Below are 17,642 nucleotides of genomic sequence, written 5' to 3'. Positions count from 1 at the left end.
AATGAGTAATTTGTTCTTACCTGGAACTGCCTACTAGCAAAAGGACTGTGTCAGACTTACCCCAGAGTAGAATGATATACCGTAGAGGGATGAAATACAAAATGACAGTGGTTACGACCAGAATCAAACAGGCCAGCAGCGAAAGGAAGGGGACTGTCCAGTTAAACATGCTGTGGACAAACAATACCAGTGTCAGTTAAGTCATCATAGCACATGTATTTTATGGATAGTTACAAAATAAGGCCAATCTAAAAGGTTTCCTTAAATCATATATATGCATATGCATATATATATACATATATATATGTGTGTGTGTGTGTATATGTATAAATTGATTGCATATTTGACAAGTCACTTGAAAAATATTAATGAGTAGATAATCAGAAGACCCTGTTAGCCCAATTCATCAGAAAATCATAACACTGACTCTCTCAAATGAACAGTCACCAACAAAACACTTTAGGTACTGCACTGTGATTAAGAATGGCCATGTTGCCATAATGGCCTGGTGCCTACATCTCTTGAAAACTTAGCATCAGGTAATTCATTTCAAGGCAGATGTTTCTCTCTTAGTGAATATACAATTTTGAGAAAATGTGAAAAATATGGAGATTATTATAATTTCTACATTTTTGTACTTTTGTGTGCAAATGGAGTCCTAGAATCTGGAATATAGAAGTAGATACAGGGGAAGTACCCCTGCACAGTCCTGAGAACCTGCCTGCCCCCTGAACTCTCGGCTGTGTCTAGAGTGTCTCCCATAAGTGGCTTTACTTTCATGCATACATGATTTGTTGGTGCACTGACTAGTAACTAGGAACACGTAGAACTTTTTTATTTGTTTGTTTGTTTGTTTGTTTTTATGGTGTCTCTGTTTTGAAGGAATAAGGAGAAGTAGTGGATCATTTCAGAGGAAGCAAAATATGCCAGCTCTCAGGCACTAAGAGTCATATATTACATCCATGTGTTTGGATTGCAGCACTCTTAATAATTCTGCCATTTAGGTACTAGCCACATTTTACAGAAAAACAAACTGATTGATCATCAATATTCAGGATTGGGGATGTGGTCCAGTAAGCTGTGCAATCTACTTGCTGTGCAAACATGCAGACTTGAGTTCAATATGACATTAGGAGAAGAGGAGGAGGAGGAGGAAGAAGAGGAAGAGGAGGATGATAAAAAATAGGTATGGCTATATGCCCTGTAACCCCACTGGGGAAAGACTGGGGACTGGTTCCCAGAATCTCATTGGATGATCAGCCCACAGAATGCATGTACCAATATCCATTGAGAGGTATAGTATTTATGGTGTGCAATTTTAATTTCCTTCATATTAAGCAAATCTGCATAGCTTTTGGAGAATCTAAAGGGCAATTTTACTAGACCCTAAGAGAAAAACATATATGAGTTAGACAGAAATCCAGGAAACCCCCAGGAGGAGATAGGGGGAAAAGCTTCCCTCCTTCTAAGTTCATCCTGGAATTGAAATAGTGTTAGCTCGGGAGGACGTTCATTAGTTCTTCTCCTCCATCAGAGGCTCCTAGCTCCAAATCGCGCCCCCCCCCCCAATCAAGAAACCTCCCTTTACAACAGAACGAAACCATCACAGAAAACAATAGCCAATCAAAATTCAGAACTGCGAAGCCCAGTCCCAATGGATACAGCTAGCAAACAGTAAGCATTGCGGATGAAAGAGCAGGAAGAGTTTAAGAGCCAGTGGAATTGGGAGTTTGCCATGGAGATAGTGTTTCCTAGTCATGTTAGAAGCTACATTCACAAAGTCTCACCATCATGGCTGCCTAGCGTGAGATGAAGAAGGAAAACAACAAAAGACATGGTAACGTGGATGGTGGAATGCCCATGAGGCCTCAGCCTACATGAAGAACTACAGGTAATTATGGAACATTGAAGATAGGAGAAATAGTCTTCCCTAGAAACAAATACACCAACTGGTTATCCAATACCAAATGTTTCACCCTGAAAACATAGACACATAAGTAACACTGTATGAATTGAATAGGTTGTATTTAGGAGTATGTGTATTAATAAATGCATACAATGCAAAAAGGAGGCCATGGATATGAAAGAGAGGAAGGAGTGGGTATATGGAAGGTTTTGGAGGGAGGAAATGGAAGGGGAAATGATGTAGTAAAAAAAAATCTCATCACCCAATCACAAAAGAAGTCATTAGAAATGCACTCACTGATAAGTGGATATTAGCCCATAAACTTAGAATACTCAAGATACAAGTTGCAAAACACAAGAAAATCGAGAAGAAGGAAGACCAACATGTGGATATTTTATTCCTCCTTAGAATAGGGAACAAAAAACCCATGGAAGGAGATACAGAGACAAAGTTTGGAGCTAAGATGAAAGAATGGACCATCCAAAGACTACCCCACCCGGGGATCCATCCCATAATCAACCACCAAACGCAGACACTATTGCATATGCCAGCAAGATTTTGCTGAAAGGACCCTGATATAGCTGTCTCTTGTGAGGCTATGCCAGTGCCTGGCAAATACAGAAGTGGATGCTCACAGTCATCTAGAGGATGGAACACAGGGCCCCCAATGGAGAAGCTAGAGAAAGCACCCAAAGAGCTGAAGGGGTCTGCAACCCTATAGGTGGAACAACAATATGATCTAATCAGTACCCCCAGAGCTCGTGTCTCTAGCTGCATATGTAGCAGATGATGGCCTAGTTGGTCATCATTGGGAAGAGAGGCCCCTTAGTACTACAAATTTTATATGCCCCAGTACAGGGGAATGCCAGGGCCAAGAAGTGGGAGTGGGTAGGTAGGAGAGCATGGCGGGGGGAGGGTATAGGGAACTTTTGGGGTAGCATTTGAAATGTAAATAAAGAAAATATCTCATAAAAAAAGAATCAAAAAAATCTCAAGAAATAAAAATGTAATTAAAGAATGAAAAAGCACTTCTAAAAACAGCAGTGGGACACTGAGCTGAGGGAAGAGCACTAAGGCCACATGTTTTCAGGTTTTAACATGCCTGTTGACTGTCGTATGCTCAACATTACTTTTTTTTGGCCTGGAGTCGATTTGTAAGCATGTATAAGAACATTGAGTTATAAGCCAACTGGCTTTGCCTTTAGTCTAACTCTAATATTGGGTAATTGTGGGAACTGATCTAATAAATCAGAATTATAATATCCTCTCAGTGAAATTAATAGTATGTATATTATAGATACCTCTAGAATTAAATAAGAATAAACAAGAACTTATATTTTAGAAGCTAGTTTTTTGGTGTCCTAAATCTTAGCTTACTTACAATTTTTAAATAAAAATATACATTTTCATTACCAATTTTGTCCTTGTTTTTCTTGTCAATTTGTACATTTGGTAAGGCATCTTGCTTTTATCTTTGTTTTGATTTATGCATTACAATTCAGTCTCATACTGGCCTGAAACTCAATGTATAGTCCAAGCTGCCATCCAACTCATGACTGTCTTCCTGCCTTATGCTTGCTACTGTGGTCTCTGTTCCTCATGTGACACAGAATAGAGAGGAATCAAAGACTGGTCCTTACCCAAGGACACAGAGGAAATGGGAATGGCTACCAAACCATGGTTCACAGCACTTATGTTTTAGAAAATCACCTATTAGTAATACAGAAATCTTTCAATAAAATGCCTAACCTAAGAAACAAAATCAAGAAACAAATAAACAAACAAAAAAGCAAGTTTGAATTATATTTAGGCTCTGCAATATCAAATATATCTAGAAAGCAATGACATCACACAAAGACTACTTAACACATAGCAGTCCCCAAGCATGGAGATTCAACATTAGTAACACCATCAAAATATAGACATCGGTACATACATATAATTATTACTGGATTTACCAATGTAGAGAGCCTGTAGGAATAGATGTCTACACTGAAATGAATGTCTGAAAGAATGTATGCCAAACAGTTAATGGTAGACACATCTGATAGAGTTTTAAAAAAAGGCATGGGAGACTTTCACTAGGCATGTTTGAATCTTACAATGGATAAATTGTGAAATAAAGCCAAATTAATGTGAATATCAAATTGTGATTTTGAATATGTTTTAATGGTGGAAAAAATGAACAGACCACAATATATATATATATATATATATATATATATATATATATATATATATGCATGCAGTTAGGTAAGACCCTTGGCTTTTGCAGATTATTTTTTAGGACTATGTGACTAAAGACTGTTTTCTGTTCTAACTTTGTCTAATGAAAAGTAAATCCATAGGTAATGTACCCAGCTTTTCTCTGCATCATTCCTATTTTCAAGATTCAAAACTGACAAACCATATCTATTATAGGAATCCTCATGCTAGCCAATGAATTAATGAACACAAAGCATAGCATAGTGACCGTTTAACATATTTTAACTTCTTGTATTGCATTGTTATACTGCAAACATAACATAAATATGCAAAGAACACTAATATCAGAGAGCAGTGTGAAGATAATAAAATGTATTAAACATGAATTTATTTTTTAGGAGGAGATAAAACTCATGGTTCTCTTTCTAGCAATAATATATATTCTTAAAAGAATAAGGTTCTGAGAGACTTTTTAAAGGCATTTTACTCATTTTTTGATATTTTCTTTATTTACATTTCAAATGCTATCCTGAAAGGTCCCCTGTACCCTCCCCCCGCCCTGCTCCCCTACCCACCCACTCCCACTTCTTGGCCCTGGCATTTCTCTGTATTGGGGCATATAGAGTTTGCAAGACCAGAGTGGGGAGGCCTAGTGGGGTTGGGGATAGGGTGGGAACATCCTCTTAGAGACCGGGTGGAGGAGAAATGAGATAAGGAACTGTTGGAGGGTAGACCGGGAGGGGTATAATGACTGAACTGTGAAAAAAGATTAAAGATTAATATTAAGAAAAGAGTAAAGTTCTAGACAAATGTTTTGAGAAAAATATTTTTTGAAGAGAAAGTAGGCTACCACTCAGCTGACATGAAAATAAAAAAATAATGTAATGGCAAAAAATAAAATTAATACAAGAATACTAGAAGTTAACTCAATTTTAAAGTAATTATCCTATCAAAATTTATCTTAAACAATAACAAAAAATGTGATTTTTTAAAAAATACATTGTTTATGTTACCTCTAGGAGAGACAAAAGAAAATGCCTAGGGCATCCACAAATCAAGAATTTAATAGAAAAACCATGGGGGAAAGCATATGTCTATGTATTTACAGTAAGGCTAAGTGAGAAACAATGAATGTAAGAGGAAAGAACAGAAAGAAAAACCTAAAGAAATAGATAGGAAGGAGTAGACAGACACCATCAGGACCTGGAGTCCAGAAAGACAGGAGTGCAATCTGAGGTTAGGTTACCTGTGGAGATTAAAGTGCTTTGAGAGCAACATTTAAGGGAAAACAAACAAAAATAAACTTATATCTCCAGTTGGTAGCTGACCAAGGTGAGCCATGGCAAAATCTCTTCCAGCAGTAAATCCTACCATTCCAGATATCTGAGTGCCCCCAACACAGCAATCCAAGGAATGGCAGCTCACACGTGACACCAAGGGACACCTGGCTGCAGAAATAAGTCCCACCAAGAAGAGCAGAAAACAAGTTCTCAGATGGAAGAGTTTGGGTGTTGAGGCCAACTTCACATGTTATACAATTATATTTAGTATGGAAAAGTCATGAAAAAATAAGAAACCATAAAAACACCTACTCATAAGAATATTAAGAATGAATAGGGTGCTTGAAAATAAGACATTCACATCTAAACTTACTAGGAATCACATGAGATTTGCATAAAGTACATGCTAGGATGGAAAGATATCAAATGTTAAACTCAGGAGAGTGATCAGAAAATAAATGCTGGGTATGTTGAAAAAAATTAGGTGAGCATGGATCATGACGCAAACAAAGGGGACATTGCATAGCTATAGTCATGTAGTACAACAAGACAGCAAAATTCCTTTAGTAGTAAATAGGTTACATCCTAATGATTAATAAGGTATTTCATAAAAATAAAATAACAATTTTAATGTGCAAAACCATCCAGAGTCCTGCCTGTGCCATGCCACACAGCAGCAGAAATGTCAGTGAGCTGAGGATATCCAAAGGCCAGCCTGCCCCAGGGGCCTGGCTATAGACACCAAGAGGCCTGTCTGCCATGGGAGCTACTACAGTGTGCGAGTATGCAGAAGCCAGATGGAGAAGCAAAAACAGTTAGAGCATTTTGAAAAGTGATGAAACTGGGGATGTGAGGGTGGAGACAAAGAGGCTGTTGTGAGGAGCCTGCCCTCCCACCTTAGGCCATGATGCAACCTCAGCCCATGCTGCCATTGAGGGTCACGTCTGGGTTTATTGCCATGCAGCTGCTGGGGTCTCTGTCAATGCCCGTGGCTCATATTACCACTAAAACCATGCAGACTTCCCTGGTCTGTACTGCTGTCTGGGACCACATTGCTGTCCAAGGGTTGTACAGAGCAGGCCCTGCCCCTTAGTGCCTGCAGTGTTCTGGAGAGATGGTCCCACCTTTTACCAGCTGCAGCCCTCAGAAGAGCAGGCTCTGCCCCTCTCCTGGGCATGAGAGCTGGAGAGCAAGCTCCTTGTGGACTGCAGCTTTGGGTGAGCTAGCTGAGGTGTGGGTGTTGAAGAGCTGGAGAGCTGACCAACTCAGCTACCATCCATGCCCAGATCCAGGGCTGTGAGTTAGCCCACCCCAACATCTACCTCATTTATGAACTGCTGGAACATGTGAAAGGGCCTGTGCTGTAGATAAAAAGCTGCGGGATATCCATGACACCGGGTATCCTAGTAGAGTCCCAGTGAGGATCCTGTATTGATGGTGTAGTAGAAACCCGAGGCCTTGAACTAGACCAATGACTCATTGCAACAAATATTTGCGAGTAAAGATATGTGGACAAAAGGGTATACTGTGGGACACAGTGTGACTCACTACAGCTTCCATGATGAGATGTTTTGTTTTTTGCTTTTTATTTTCTTCTGCAGGGGAGGTTTCAAGGGCAGAGGGCAGATACAAAGAGATGGGGAGATGAGTGGGATTAGGTAACTCACAAAGAATCAGTAAAAAGGGTTTGTGTTTTTTTTTTTTTTAAACAGCAAGAATTCCAAAACCAACAAAATTCAAGAAGAAATAGTTCTTAAACATAGTGGACTATTTTAAAAGATCTCTAAGTAACTATCAGAAGAAATCCATCAAAAACAAAGTTTAATGTACATACAAGATAGGACCATAGTAATTTGAACTTAGGAAATATACAGAGTACAATATATCCAATGATCTACTTACTAAGATTACATGGACAATTTATGGCAATAAGCTATTGTTGGGTCAATATTTTCTGAACATAAAGGAATGTAATGACAATCTAGAATCAAAATGTCATGCAGAAAATTTCCATAGTAACCTAAATTAAGCAATGCACTTCTTGGCCAAGGAAGAAATCAAAATAAAAACTCAGAAGATAGCTATAGCTAAATGCAAAAGATTATTATTGCCATGTAAAATGTCTGTCATGGCATTAAAGCTATGCTTACCAGAAAGTGTAGAAGAGTCAATCTTTACATTAACATGGAGTGATGTAATTGCTCAGAGGCAGAAAAATAATAATAAATGAAGAGCATTGAAATTGGTGAGGAAAAGTAGCCAAGCAAAGCGAACTAGGAAGCAGACTCATGAAGGCAAAGGTGTCCCTTCTAAAGTCTAATATAAGTGGTAAATCTTTGATAAGGAAGAAAAGAAGTTAAACAACTATCTAATGACATGGAAGGTGATACTGCGAATCTTACTAGCATATAAGAATATACAACAGCAGGACTGAGGTGTCCCAGCAGGTAAAGGGCTTGCTGCATCACATAAGAATCTGAGTTCAAATCCCTAACACCCATGTCAGTCAGGCATGGCTGCATGTCCCTGTGACCCCAGAACTGTGTGAAGACAGGCAGATCGCCAGAGCATGCTGACCAACCAGCCTCACAGAGAGGGCAAGTTTCCAGCTCAGTGGCAGACTCTGTTCAAGACAACAAGATACTGATCCAGAGAAAGACATTGGACATTCTGCATCCTCCACATTTGACCACTCTCCTACAACATGTATGCATCACACATATTTATGATCACACACAGAAAAAAAAAAAGAACATCTAAACTATGGTAACATCTAATAGTTACACTTTATAGAAGCATGTTAGAAATATCAATCATAGAAAAATAGCTTACTATATATGTACATAAATATATTAACAAGAAATGAATATTTTATTAAAAACCTTAAGAAAATCACTATGCACGCAGATGCCTCCCTAACAAGTTCTCTCAGGTACAGAAGGAAATGACAATTCTCCGCCTCCACCAAAAACTTCCACAGAATAGAGGAGCCTAAACCCAATTGGAGTTTTCTATTGGTGAGGAATTTTGAAGAACAGAAAATTAACTGGCCATGGTATTCATCATAGCTGCAAAATCCTAGGCATGTGTATACATCATAATATCCAGCAATAAAGAGTCTCAAATAGTACATGAATCACTATGTATCACAGAGCCCAGAAGTTCATTCCAGGGTGGTGAGCTTGGCACCCCATCTACAAGTCAACCACAACACTTCAGTAAATCAGCAGAAAGAAAGAAGTGGGTACTTGGGTCATGCTGATGAATACACAGAAAGAGTGTTTGACAAACCCGACTCAGGTGCACGATAAAACTGAGCGATAATGAGGCACCAAAGGAACCCTTCTAAATCTCAACTACAGCTTTACAACAACCTATAGTGGAAGTCTTCCCTAGCGGTGCAGTGCTGGGATCTTTCACTCTGAGATGCAGTCAGCGGAAGTGATCTCTACCAACCAAGTTCTACTCAATGTTCTCTGCTATCTGTGACCAATGCTATAAACCAAACTAAAACTCACAGGGGCTGTGGTGAAAGGATGAAAAAGTCTCTTAAAGGACAGGAAGATTTAATAGAAAATCCAAAATCCTCCTCATGTAAGAATGGCAGTAAAGTGACTTGGCTGGCCAGAGTGGGTTGGAACCCGCACAGGGAGCCTCCCCCTACTCAGAGGAGAAGAGGAGGGGGAGGGGGAGAGGCTGTGTGAGGGGGAACCTTGGAGGAGGAGGGCCTATGATTGGCACATAAAGTGAGTTAAATAAATTAAAAAAAAAAGAACTGCAGTAACAAAACCTATGAAGATCAATAGAAATGAAGGAGAAAGGTATATTTTATTTTTAAACACCAGTAAGGAACAGGTAGAAATTAAAATCTCTCTCTTTTTAAAAAATGTAATTGAAAGTAATGACAAACAAATCAAGAACTTGAGACTCAATTTCTCACACACTTGAGTGTCAAAGATCTAATATGGCAACTAAGATGGCTGGAAAGATGGAGGGAGACATTAATTCATGTGACCCTAACATTTGTGTGTACCAGTTCAGAGTATGAATTGTGTATGTGTGCCCAAGGCTGGAATTCTAATGGGAATCCTCTATAGCACACCCACGGTTGAAGAACCTAGGTCAATCTCAGATTTCCATCTTGAAACCAAATAATTAAGGAGATGCTTGTATAGACTTGAGCAGTTTTCCTGAGTTGGGAGCTTGCCAAATTCTAATGATGGGGTGGGAGGAGCTAAATTTCTTAACATGAACCTACCACCATGTGAGGAAATTATTTTGGAAATTTTAAGGCAGTTAGCAAAAGTGATTAGGGCAGCACCCAAAGACATGAGTGCATCCCCGCACTGTCTTGGGATTATTTCATAAAAATTCAACAGTTACTGTTTTACTCAGGCTAGGACGAATGAAGTCCTCAGATGCCTGCTCTCTTAGAAACAAAAGCTACTGTTCCTGTAGATTCTTCTCTATGGCATATCCAACAAGATGGCTTCGTTTAGTACACATGCTGTTCTCCTGCTAGCTTGCTAATACTCTTCTGGGCATTTATTCTTTGATCTGTTCCATTTAACATACTCCTCTCAGGGTAAACACAAAATGTGCTGCTGTCATTGCAAGGGATTCCCTGTGATTCTAACTGCACTACGCTTGCATTCCTAACACCACTTCCTGCCTTATACAGACGGGCCTCGTACACTCTAGACCATCCAAACAAGTGAATCTCCACCTTCCTGGGGCCTCTAATCTTACCAACTCCTCCTTGAAGCTTTGCCTAGATACTCAAAGCCACAGGGTTGGAGTCACCCTTCCATACAAAGACTTTCAGTACACTCAGCTCCTCAGGATCCTTTGAGCTGCTCTCCAGGAGAGTGCAGCACTGAATAAAATTCTCAATGCGATATGTGCACGGATTTGAAATGTGCATATGTTATAACAAGTGATCAGAGAAGATAAGCAGGGAAGATAAAATACCGCTTCTTCTCTATATACACAGCCGTGGTGACAATTGCTAGAAGAGTTTCATGTAAATGTCCCATGTTGCCAAAAGATGGCTAGAAGTTTTCCTGATTTGTAAGTACGGAGTTACAATAGAATTCCAAGAGTGTGACAAATGGTATCCCACTTGAATGCCCAGCAGGGAGCTTAAGGTCACTGTAATAATGAATAGGCCAGGAATTAATAGGAGTCCAGCCTTTTAGCCTTCCTGTGTTGCAGCTGGGCAGAACAGTGCTCTGTTCATGGCCTGTAAACACGTTCCGGGCATGGCCACCACAGCTGTGCTGGGCACAGCTACCCATCAAAAGCACTGTAGAGACAGAGCCTGTTTAAATCATGACACCCTGCTCTCCCCTCACACATGTTTCCTTGTACATTTATCAGCTACACAACAGCTACATTTGTGTTTTAGAGATATCCGAGAATGGGGACAGTTTTACCAAACAGCATCTTCCTTCCTTAGCCTTGCCCCCACTCCACATCCTCTTATCCTCCTGGCTCTCAGGATTCTTCATTCTTTTTTTTTTTCATTGACTTTTCTTTCCTGTCTCTTTAAGGCCTTTTGTAATGTGCCCCATCTCTAAACACCACTCCTTCTCTCCCTATCTTGTAGACATACTGCTTCCCCTACCTCTCCCTGTATCTTCTACAGTGTTTGGATTTGAGTCAATGTGCAGGGTGTTCATCTGCTGCAGCCCTCATCCACCATTTGCCAAACTCTCTTCTTCCATTCTTGGAAGTGCTTAGCAGTAGACCAGTCTTGCCTTCTACCTGCCTCTCTTAAGTCACATTTTACACTCATCCAGCTTCCCCTAGCATCCTACCTGGCTTTTACCTCCTAAAGCTATCTAGTTCTATTTTTGTATTGCAGTTTTTCCTTCTTCATTGAAAAAAAAAAAAAAAGATTCTCACCGAGTAATACTATTACAGTCTAACAGTAAAAGATACAGGTTCAAACCCAAGCTCTGAGGCTTAATGACTGTGACCTTGGACTGCATTCTTTTTTTTTTTTTTTTTTGGTTTTTCGAGACAGGGTTTCTCTGTATAGCCCTGGCTGTCCTGGAACTCACTTTGTAGACCAGGCTGGCCTCGAACTCAGAAATCCGCCTGCCTCTGCCTCCCAAGTGCTGGGATTAAAGGCGTGCGCCAGCACGCCCAGCCTTTGGACTGAATTCTTAATCACAGCCTTTAGCCTCTTAGTTTGTACTAGAAATCCTTACCATGTTTGTTTGTGCCTTCGTTTGTTTGGTTTTGCTTGCTTTTGTAAAGAAATTTGTATTGGGCACTTAGCATACCTGCTTGTTTACATAACAATAGGAAATAACAGAATAAATGTGTCAGAGTTCACAGGGCCTACAAGGATGAAAGATGCACTCTCTAGCTTGATAAGGAAAGTCCTCATGGGTAGTGGTGGCACACACCTTTGATCTCAGCACTAGGAGGGGCCATGACAGGTAGATATTTGAGTTTGAGGGTAGCCTGTACTACAGAGTGAGTTCTAGGACAGTCAGGGCTACACTTAGAAACCCTGTCTTGAAAAACAAAACAAAACAAAACAAACAAAAATGAAAGAAGAGAAGAGAGGAGAGGGGAGGGGAGAGGAGGGGAGGGGAGGGGAGGGGAGGGGAGGGGAGGGGAGGGGAGGGGAGGGGAGGGGAGGGGGGGAGGGGAGGGGAGGGGGGGAGGGGAGGGGAGGGGAGGGGAGGGGAGAAGAGAAGAGAAGAGAAGAGAAGAGAAGAGAAGAGAAGAGAAGAGAAGAGAAGAGAAGAGAAGAGAAGAGAAGAGAAGAGAAGAGAAGAGAAGAAAAAAGTCCTAAGAGATCCATAGAGGCTATGAAATAATTTCATGTCCCTCTACTTAATACACTATTAGTTCTGTACCAACTTTAGAGAGATAAGAAAAGCTATTCTAGTGATTTGCCGGATTGTGGGGTTCAGATTTAAAGAACCCCTGGTGCACATTTGTTCCCCTCTCATCTCTGAATCAAACCAGGAGCTTTTCACTGAAACTAGGATATCTCTGAAAGGGAAAAGGCATGATTTATAACTGCTCACAGAGACTGAGGCCGCATTCACAGGGTCTGCATAGCCCGCACCAGGCCCTCTGCAGCTATAGGATGCTTTTTGGTATAATGTTCTCTTGGGATTCCTGAGTGCAAATGAGTGGATCTCTCTTGTGTTTCTTTTGGGCTCTTTTCCATCTGTTGATTTTTTCTGTCTAACTTCAATGTGATAGTTTCTGTTTTATCTTAATATATTTTATTTTGTCATGTTTGGTTGTTCTCTCTCGGAAGCCTGTTCCTTTCTAATGGCAGAAAGAAAAGGAGCGGATCTGGATGGGAGAGGAGGTGGGGAGGAGCCAGGAAGAGGGAGGGAGGAGAGACCATAATCAGGATATATTATGTGAGAAACGAATCGTTTCTTTTGTTTCCTTTTTGTCTTGTTTTTCCAGATAGGGTTTCTCTGTGTAGCCCTGGCTGTCCTGGAACTCACTCTGTAGACCATGCTGACCTCTAACTCAGAGATCTGCCTGCCTCTGCCTCCTAAGTGCTGAGATTAAAGGGGTGTGCCACCTGCCAAGAATCTATTTTCAATAACTGTAGAAAAAAAATAGTCATGTAAATAGAACCATACTGTCATCCCAGTTCTGACATTCCCCACATCTGTCTGTCATGGTGACAAGCCCAAAGGACAACACAGATGAATGAAACCCTGTTTGAAAAATTCCATTGCTTTCTTCACCACTTACAGGATCCTAGAACCCCCCTTCTTCCGCCACCCTGTGGGTATCAGATCTAGTTTACACACCACTGAACATGGGCAGAGCTTACTTCTTAATCCTTTCTCCAAAAGCAGCAACTTCCTCCAAGATGTTCTGGACAGTGGAAACAATATCCTGGACCATATAGATTCTCTCGATAATCCCCTTTTTCTCAGATTCCTAGGAAACACAGAAAGCAAGATTTATATTAGCTACTTGGAAAACAAAAAAGAGTAATTTCAAGACAACAACCACATTTTCCACAAATGCTTATTGACTCCAAGATATAAAGGCCACTTTTCCATTTTGGTTGCTGTCACACACACACACACTGTGGCTCCCAGTCACAATCTTAGGATCCAAAAGGGATACCAGGAGGCTCTTGGGTTCAGAGGCTTCCGGTCACTACAGATAATTCTATAAACGCTGTTTTATATGTGTCCAGCTGTTTTCCCCCCTCTCTCCTCAGGCAATCTAAAGTACACTTATTGCCTCTTCTATGACAGTGCTGCAGATATGCCCCTCAGTGACAGCAGGTCACTCTGGAGTACACACAATAAGTTTCCAGGTACTGTGACTTCTTATACAAACTGTTACAGTGTAATAATCTTGTTCCCAACACACTGCAGACACCAGGAAAACTTCAACCAAACTTTGGCAACTATGTCACAAACAAAGCAAGCATCAAAGGAATGAGTAGGCAGCTGGATTGCAGAGACCTATGTGTCACAGCTGGCAAGCAGGTCTGACATTGTATTATGTGACTTATTTATGAGCTTGCAGTACTATATATTTTTATCTTCCTCAGTGTCCACTGTCTAAGAATGTTACCTCTCTAAGTTATGTATAGATCTTCAATATATTTTACTGTGCTAAGTAGCTATCACACCACTATTATAATTTAATGATTATGCAAATTATTGCACAAATTTCTACAATCTATTTTATATTATTTCTCAGCTTATCTCTTCCCTACTCTTGTCTCTTTGTTTCAATTTGGCCTACTGTGCTTGCTATGTACAGTAAGAGTCTTTAAAACCTTTACAAATAAGTAACAAGAGATTGTTACTTGGTTAGGATTATGATGAATCACTCAGTAAGGTACCACTCCTAGGTTACCTTTCATGCTATGAAAGGGAGGGAGGAAGGGAGGGAGAAAGGAAGGAAGGAAGGAAGGAAGGAAGGAAGGAAGGAAGGAAGGAAGGAAAAAACAAAACAAGCAAACAAAGAGAAAGACAAGTAACTAATTTTTTAAATATTTTTTATTAGGTATTTTCCTCATTTACATTTCCAATGCTATCCCAAAAGTCCCCCATACCCTCCCACCCACTCCCCTACCCACCCACTCCTACTTTTTGGCCCTGGTGTTCCCCTGTACTGGGGCATATAAAGTTTGCAAGTCCAATGGGCCTCTCTTTCCAGTGATGGCCGACTAGGCCATCTTTTGATACATATGCAGCTAGAGTTTTTATGCTTGATTTCTGCTTCATTTAAAAAGAGCCATGGGTGGAGTGAGGAACCTCACGCCCCCTGTGGTGGTTATGGGTAAAAGGACCAGTAGGGCAGGTCTGTGTAATCATCCATTAAAGTAGTCCCAATCCCATCATTTGGTGTGAAAGGGAACACTGAGGCTGCTCCTTCTTGCAGTGGCAACTTTGCAAGACAGTTTTACTATCCTTAACTTTCAAATTACTTTCCCGTTATTATTATGCTTCAAGCAGTTTGTTCTAAAAATTAGACATGCTGCCAAGACGATCTCATTCGTACACAGCAACCCACAATTGCCTATGAATGGGCACAATGGTCAAAAACCCATCTCTGTCTGCTGCATAGGCCCTGTATTTACAAAGGAGCATTTGAAGGCTCTGGAGAGCTTGACCCAGAGGGCAAAGGCGCTTCCTCTTTGCATTAGCATTGACTTTAGGTCAAAACAAGTTTTTGGAAAATGATTCAAGTTTCTGTGTAGCTCAATTTCCTAAGAAACTTCCCATATTAATTGTTTGACTTTTTTTTTAACTCTACAAAAGAACCAAAACTTAAGTGTTAATTAGTGTGCCAAACTAATGAAGGATTGTGACAGCATCCTTTCAGTTTTTAAATGAGTTTGACGTTTTGCTTTGAGTATTCGGTATCCACAGAAGAGACTCAGATTTGCATATTTTTAAGAGTCAGAGCAATTAAAATCCTGTACATTTAGAATTATCAACTAACTCATTTTGATTTATTAGCTAAAGTATAAAAATGCTTTAATTTTATTTTATAATATATTGTTAAGAATGAGAATATATAGTACATGTACACTAAAATAAAAAAGTTATTATGTTGATTAGGTGAATATTTGAATCTGACACACAAAGAATAGTCATGCATGGTACAAACACTAAGATGCACTCCACAGATACACTTTGTTGTGGTTGCCCTTTCCTTTACGACCAGCCTGTCACAGGTCATACATTCTACAAATTTTATTTCATCCTCTCATTTCTAATATCCATAAAGTTGCTCTTAACCATCTTCAGAGTTGAACTTAATGGACATTAAACCAGCATCTTAACAGACACTACTATAGACAAATTTTCTCTTTTGTTTTTTAGTAGATATTTTCTTTATCTACATTTCAAATGTTATCCCATTTCCTAGTTTCCCCTCCAAAAATCCCCCATCCCTTCCCCCTTCCCCTGCTTCCCAACTCACCCGCTCCCATTTGTGGCCCTGGCCTTCCTCTATACTGGGACATAGAGCCTTCACAGGAACAAGGGCCTCTCCTCCCACTGATGATCGACTAGGCCAATCTCTGCTACATATATACTAGAGCCACAAGTTCCACCATGTGTTTTCTTAGATTGGTGGTATAGTTCCAAGGAGCTCTGGGGATACTGGTTAGTTCATATTGATGTTCCTCTTATGAGGCTTCAGACCCCTTCAGCTCCCTGGGTACTTTCTCTAGATCCTTCATTGGGAACCTTATGCTTCGTCCAATGGATGACTGTGAGCATCCACTTCTGTATTTGCCAGGCACTGCCAGAGCCTCCCAGGAGACAGTTATATCAGGCTCCTGTCAGCAGGCTCTTATTGGCATCTGCCTAGTGTCTGGGTTTGTTGGTTGTTTATGAGATGGATCCCCAAGTGGAGCAGCAAGAACGACTTTCTCAACAAGTGTTTAGGCACCCTGAAAACTCACAATAAATGAGACAGATGGAATAAATCTTTAATACTATACTGTAATATCAATTTTATATATACAGGATATATTTAATATCCAGTGCTATGAACTTTCTCTACATTTTTAAAGATAGTGCTCCCAATAAGATATTTACCTTACTTGATTATTTTATAGAAATTATTCAGAAGGACTATGGGCTTGCTATTTTTTTTTAATTAATTTTTTTAATTGGGTATTTCCCTCATTTACATTTCCAATGCTATCCAAAAAGTCCCCAATATACACCCCCCGACTCCCCTACCCACCAACTCCCACATTTTGGCCCTGGTGTTCCCCTGTACTGGGGCATGTAAAGTTTGCAAGTCCAATGGGCATCTCTTTCCAGTGATGACTGACTAGGCCATCTTTTGATACATATGCAGCTAGAGTCAAGAGCTCTGGAGTACTGGTTAGTTCATAATATTGTTCCACCTATAGGGTTGCAGTTCCCATTAGCTGCTTGGGTACTTTCTCTAGCTCCTCCATTGGGGGCCCTGTGATCCATCCAATAGCCGAATGTGAGCATCCACTTCTGTGTTTGCTAGGCCCCGGCATTGTCTCGCAAGAGACAGCTATATCTGGGTCCTTTCAGCAAAATCTTCCTAGTGTATGCAATGGTGTCAGCTTTTGCAAGCTGATTATGGGATGGATCCCCAGTCTTTAGATGGTCCATCCTTTCGTCACAGCTCCAAACTTTATCTCTGTAACTCTTTCCATGGGTGTTTTGTTCCCAATTCTAAGAAGGGGCACAGTGTCCACACTTTGGTCTTCGTACTTCTTGAGTTTCATGCGTTTAACAAATTGTATCTTATATCTTGGGTATCCTAAGTTTTTGGGCTAATATCCACTTATCAGTGAGTACATATTGTGTGAGTTCCTTTGTGATTGTGTTAGCTCACTCAGGACGATGCCCTCCAGTTCTATCCATTTGCCTAGGAATTTCATAAATTCATTCCTTTTAATAGCGGAGTAGTACTCCATTTTGTAAATGTACCATATTTTCTGTATCCATTCCTCTGTTGAGGGGCATCTGGGTTCTTTCCAGCTTCTGGCTATTATAAATAAGGCTGCTATGAACATAGTGGAGCATGTGTCCTTCTTACCGGTTGGGACATCTTCTGGATATATGCCCAGGAGAGGTATTGCTGGATCCTCTGGTAGTATTATGTCCAATTTTCTGAGGAACCACAAAACTGATTTCCAGAGTGGTTGTACAAGCTTGCAATCCCACCAACAATGAAGGAGTGTTCCTCTTTCTCCACATCCTCGCCAACATCTGCTGTCACCTGAGTTT

At 40.4% G+C, this 17,642-nt stretch overlaps 1 protein-coding gene across 4 annotated transcripts in view; it reads right to left on the bottom strand.

The window, feature by feature from the left end:
• Mctp2 (multiple C2 and transmembrane domain containing 2) overlaps positions 1 to 17,642 on the bottom strand; it is a 238,613-nt gene that overhangs the window by 12,225 nt on the left and 208,746 nt on the right. For all 4 annotated transcript variants that reach the window (XM_085841642.1, XM_021166947.3, XM_029480148.2 and 1 more), the window contains 2 exons: positions 13,217 to 13,326; positions 61 to 170 (listed from right to left, as the gene is read on the bottom strand). In XM_085841642.1, coding sequence (XP_085697768.1) covers positions 61 to 170; positions 13,217 to 13,326 — 220 coding nt within the window. The remainder of the gene's footprint in view (positions 1 to 60; positions 171 to 13,216; positions 13,327 to 17,642) is intronic.

Source organism: Mus caroli, unplaced genomic scaffold (genome assembly GCF_978045245.1).
Source record: "Mus caroli unplaced genomic scaffold, Mus_caroli_1 scaffold_8, whole genome shotgun sequence".
Classification (NCBI taxonomy): domain Eukaryota; kingdom Metazoa; phylum Chordata; class Mammalia; order Rodentia; family Muridae; genus Mus; species Mus caroli.
The sequence above is the reverse complement of the archived record's forward strand: the minus strand, read 5'-3'. Positions and strand labels throughout refer to the sequence as shown.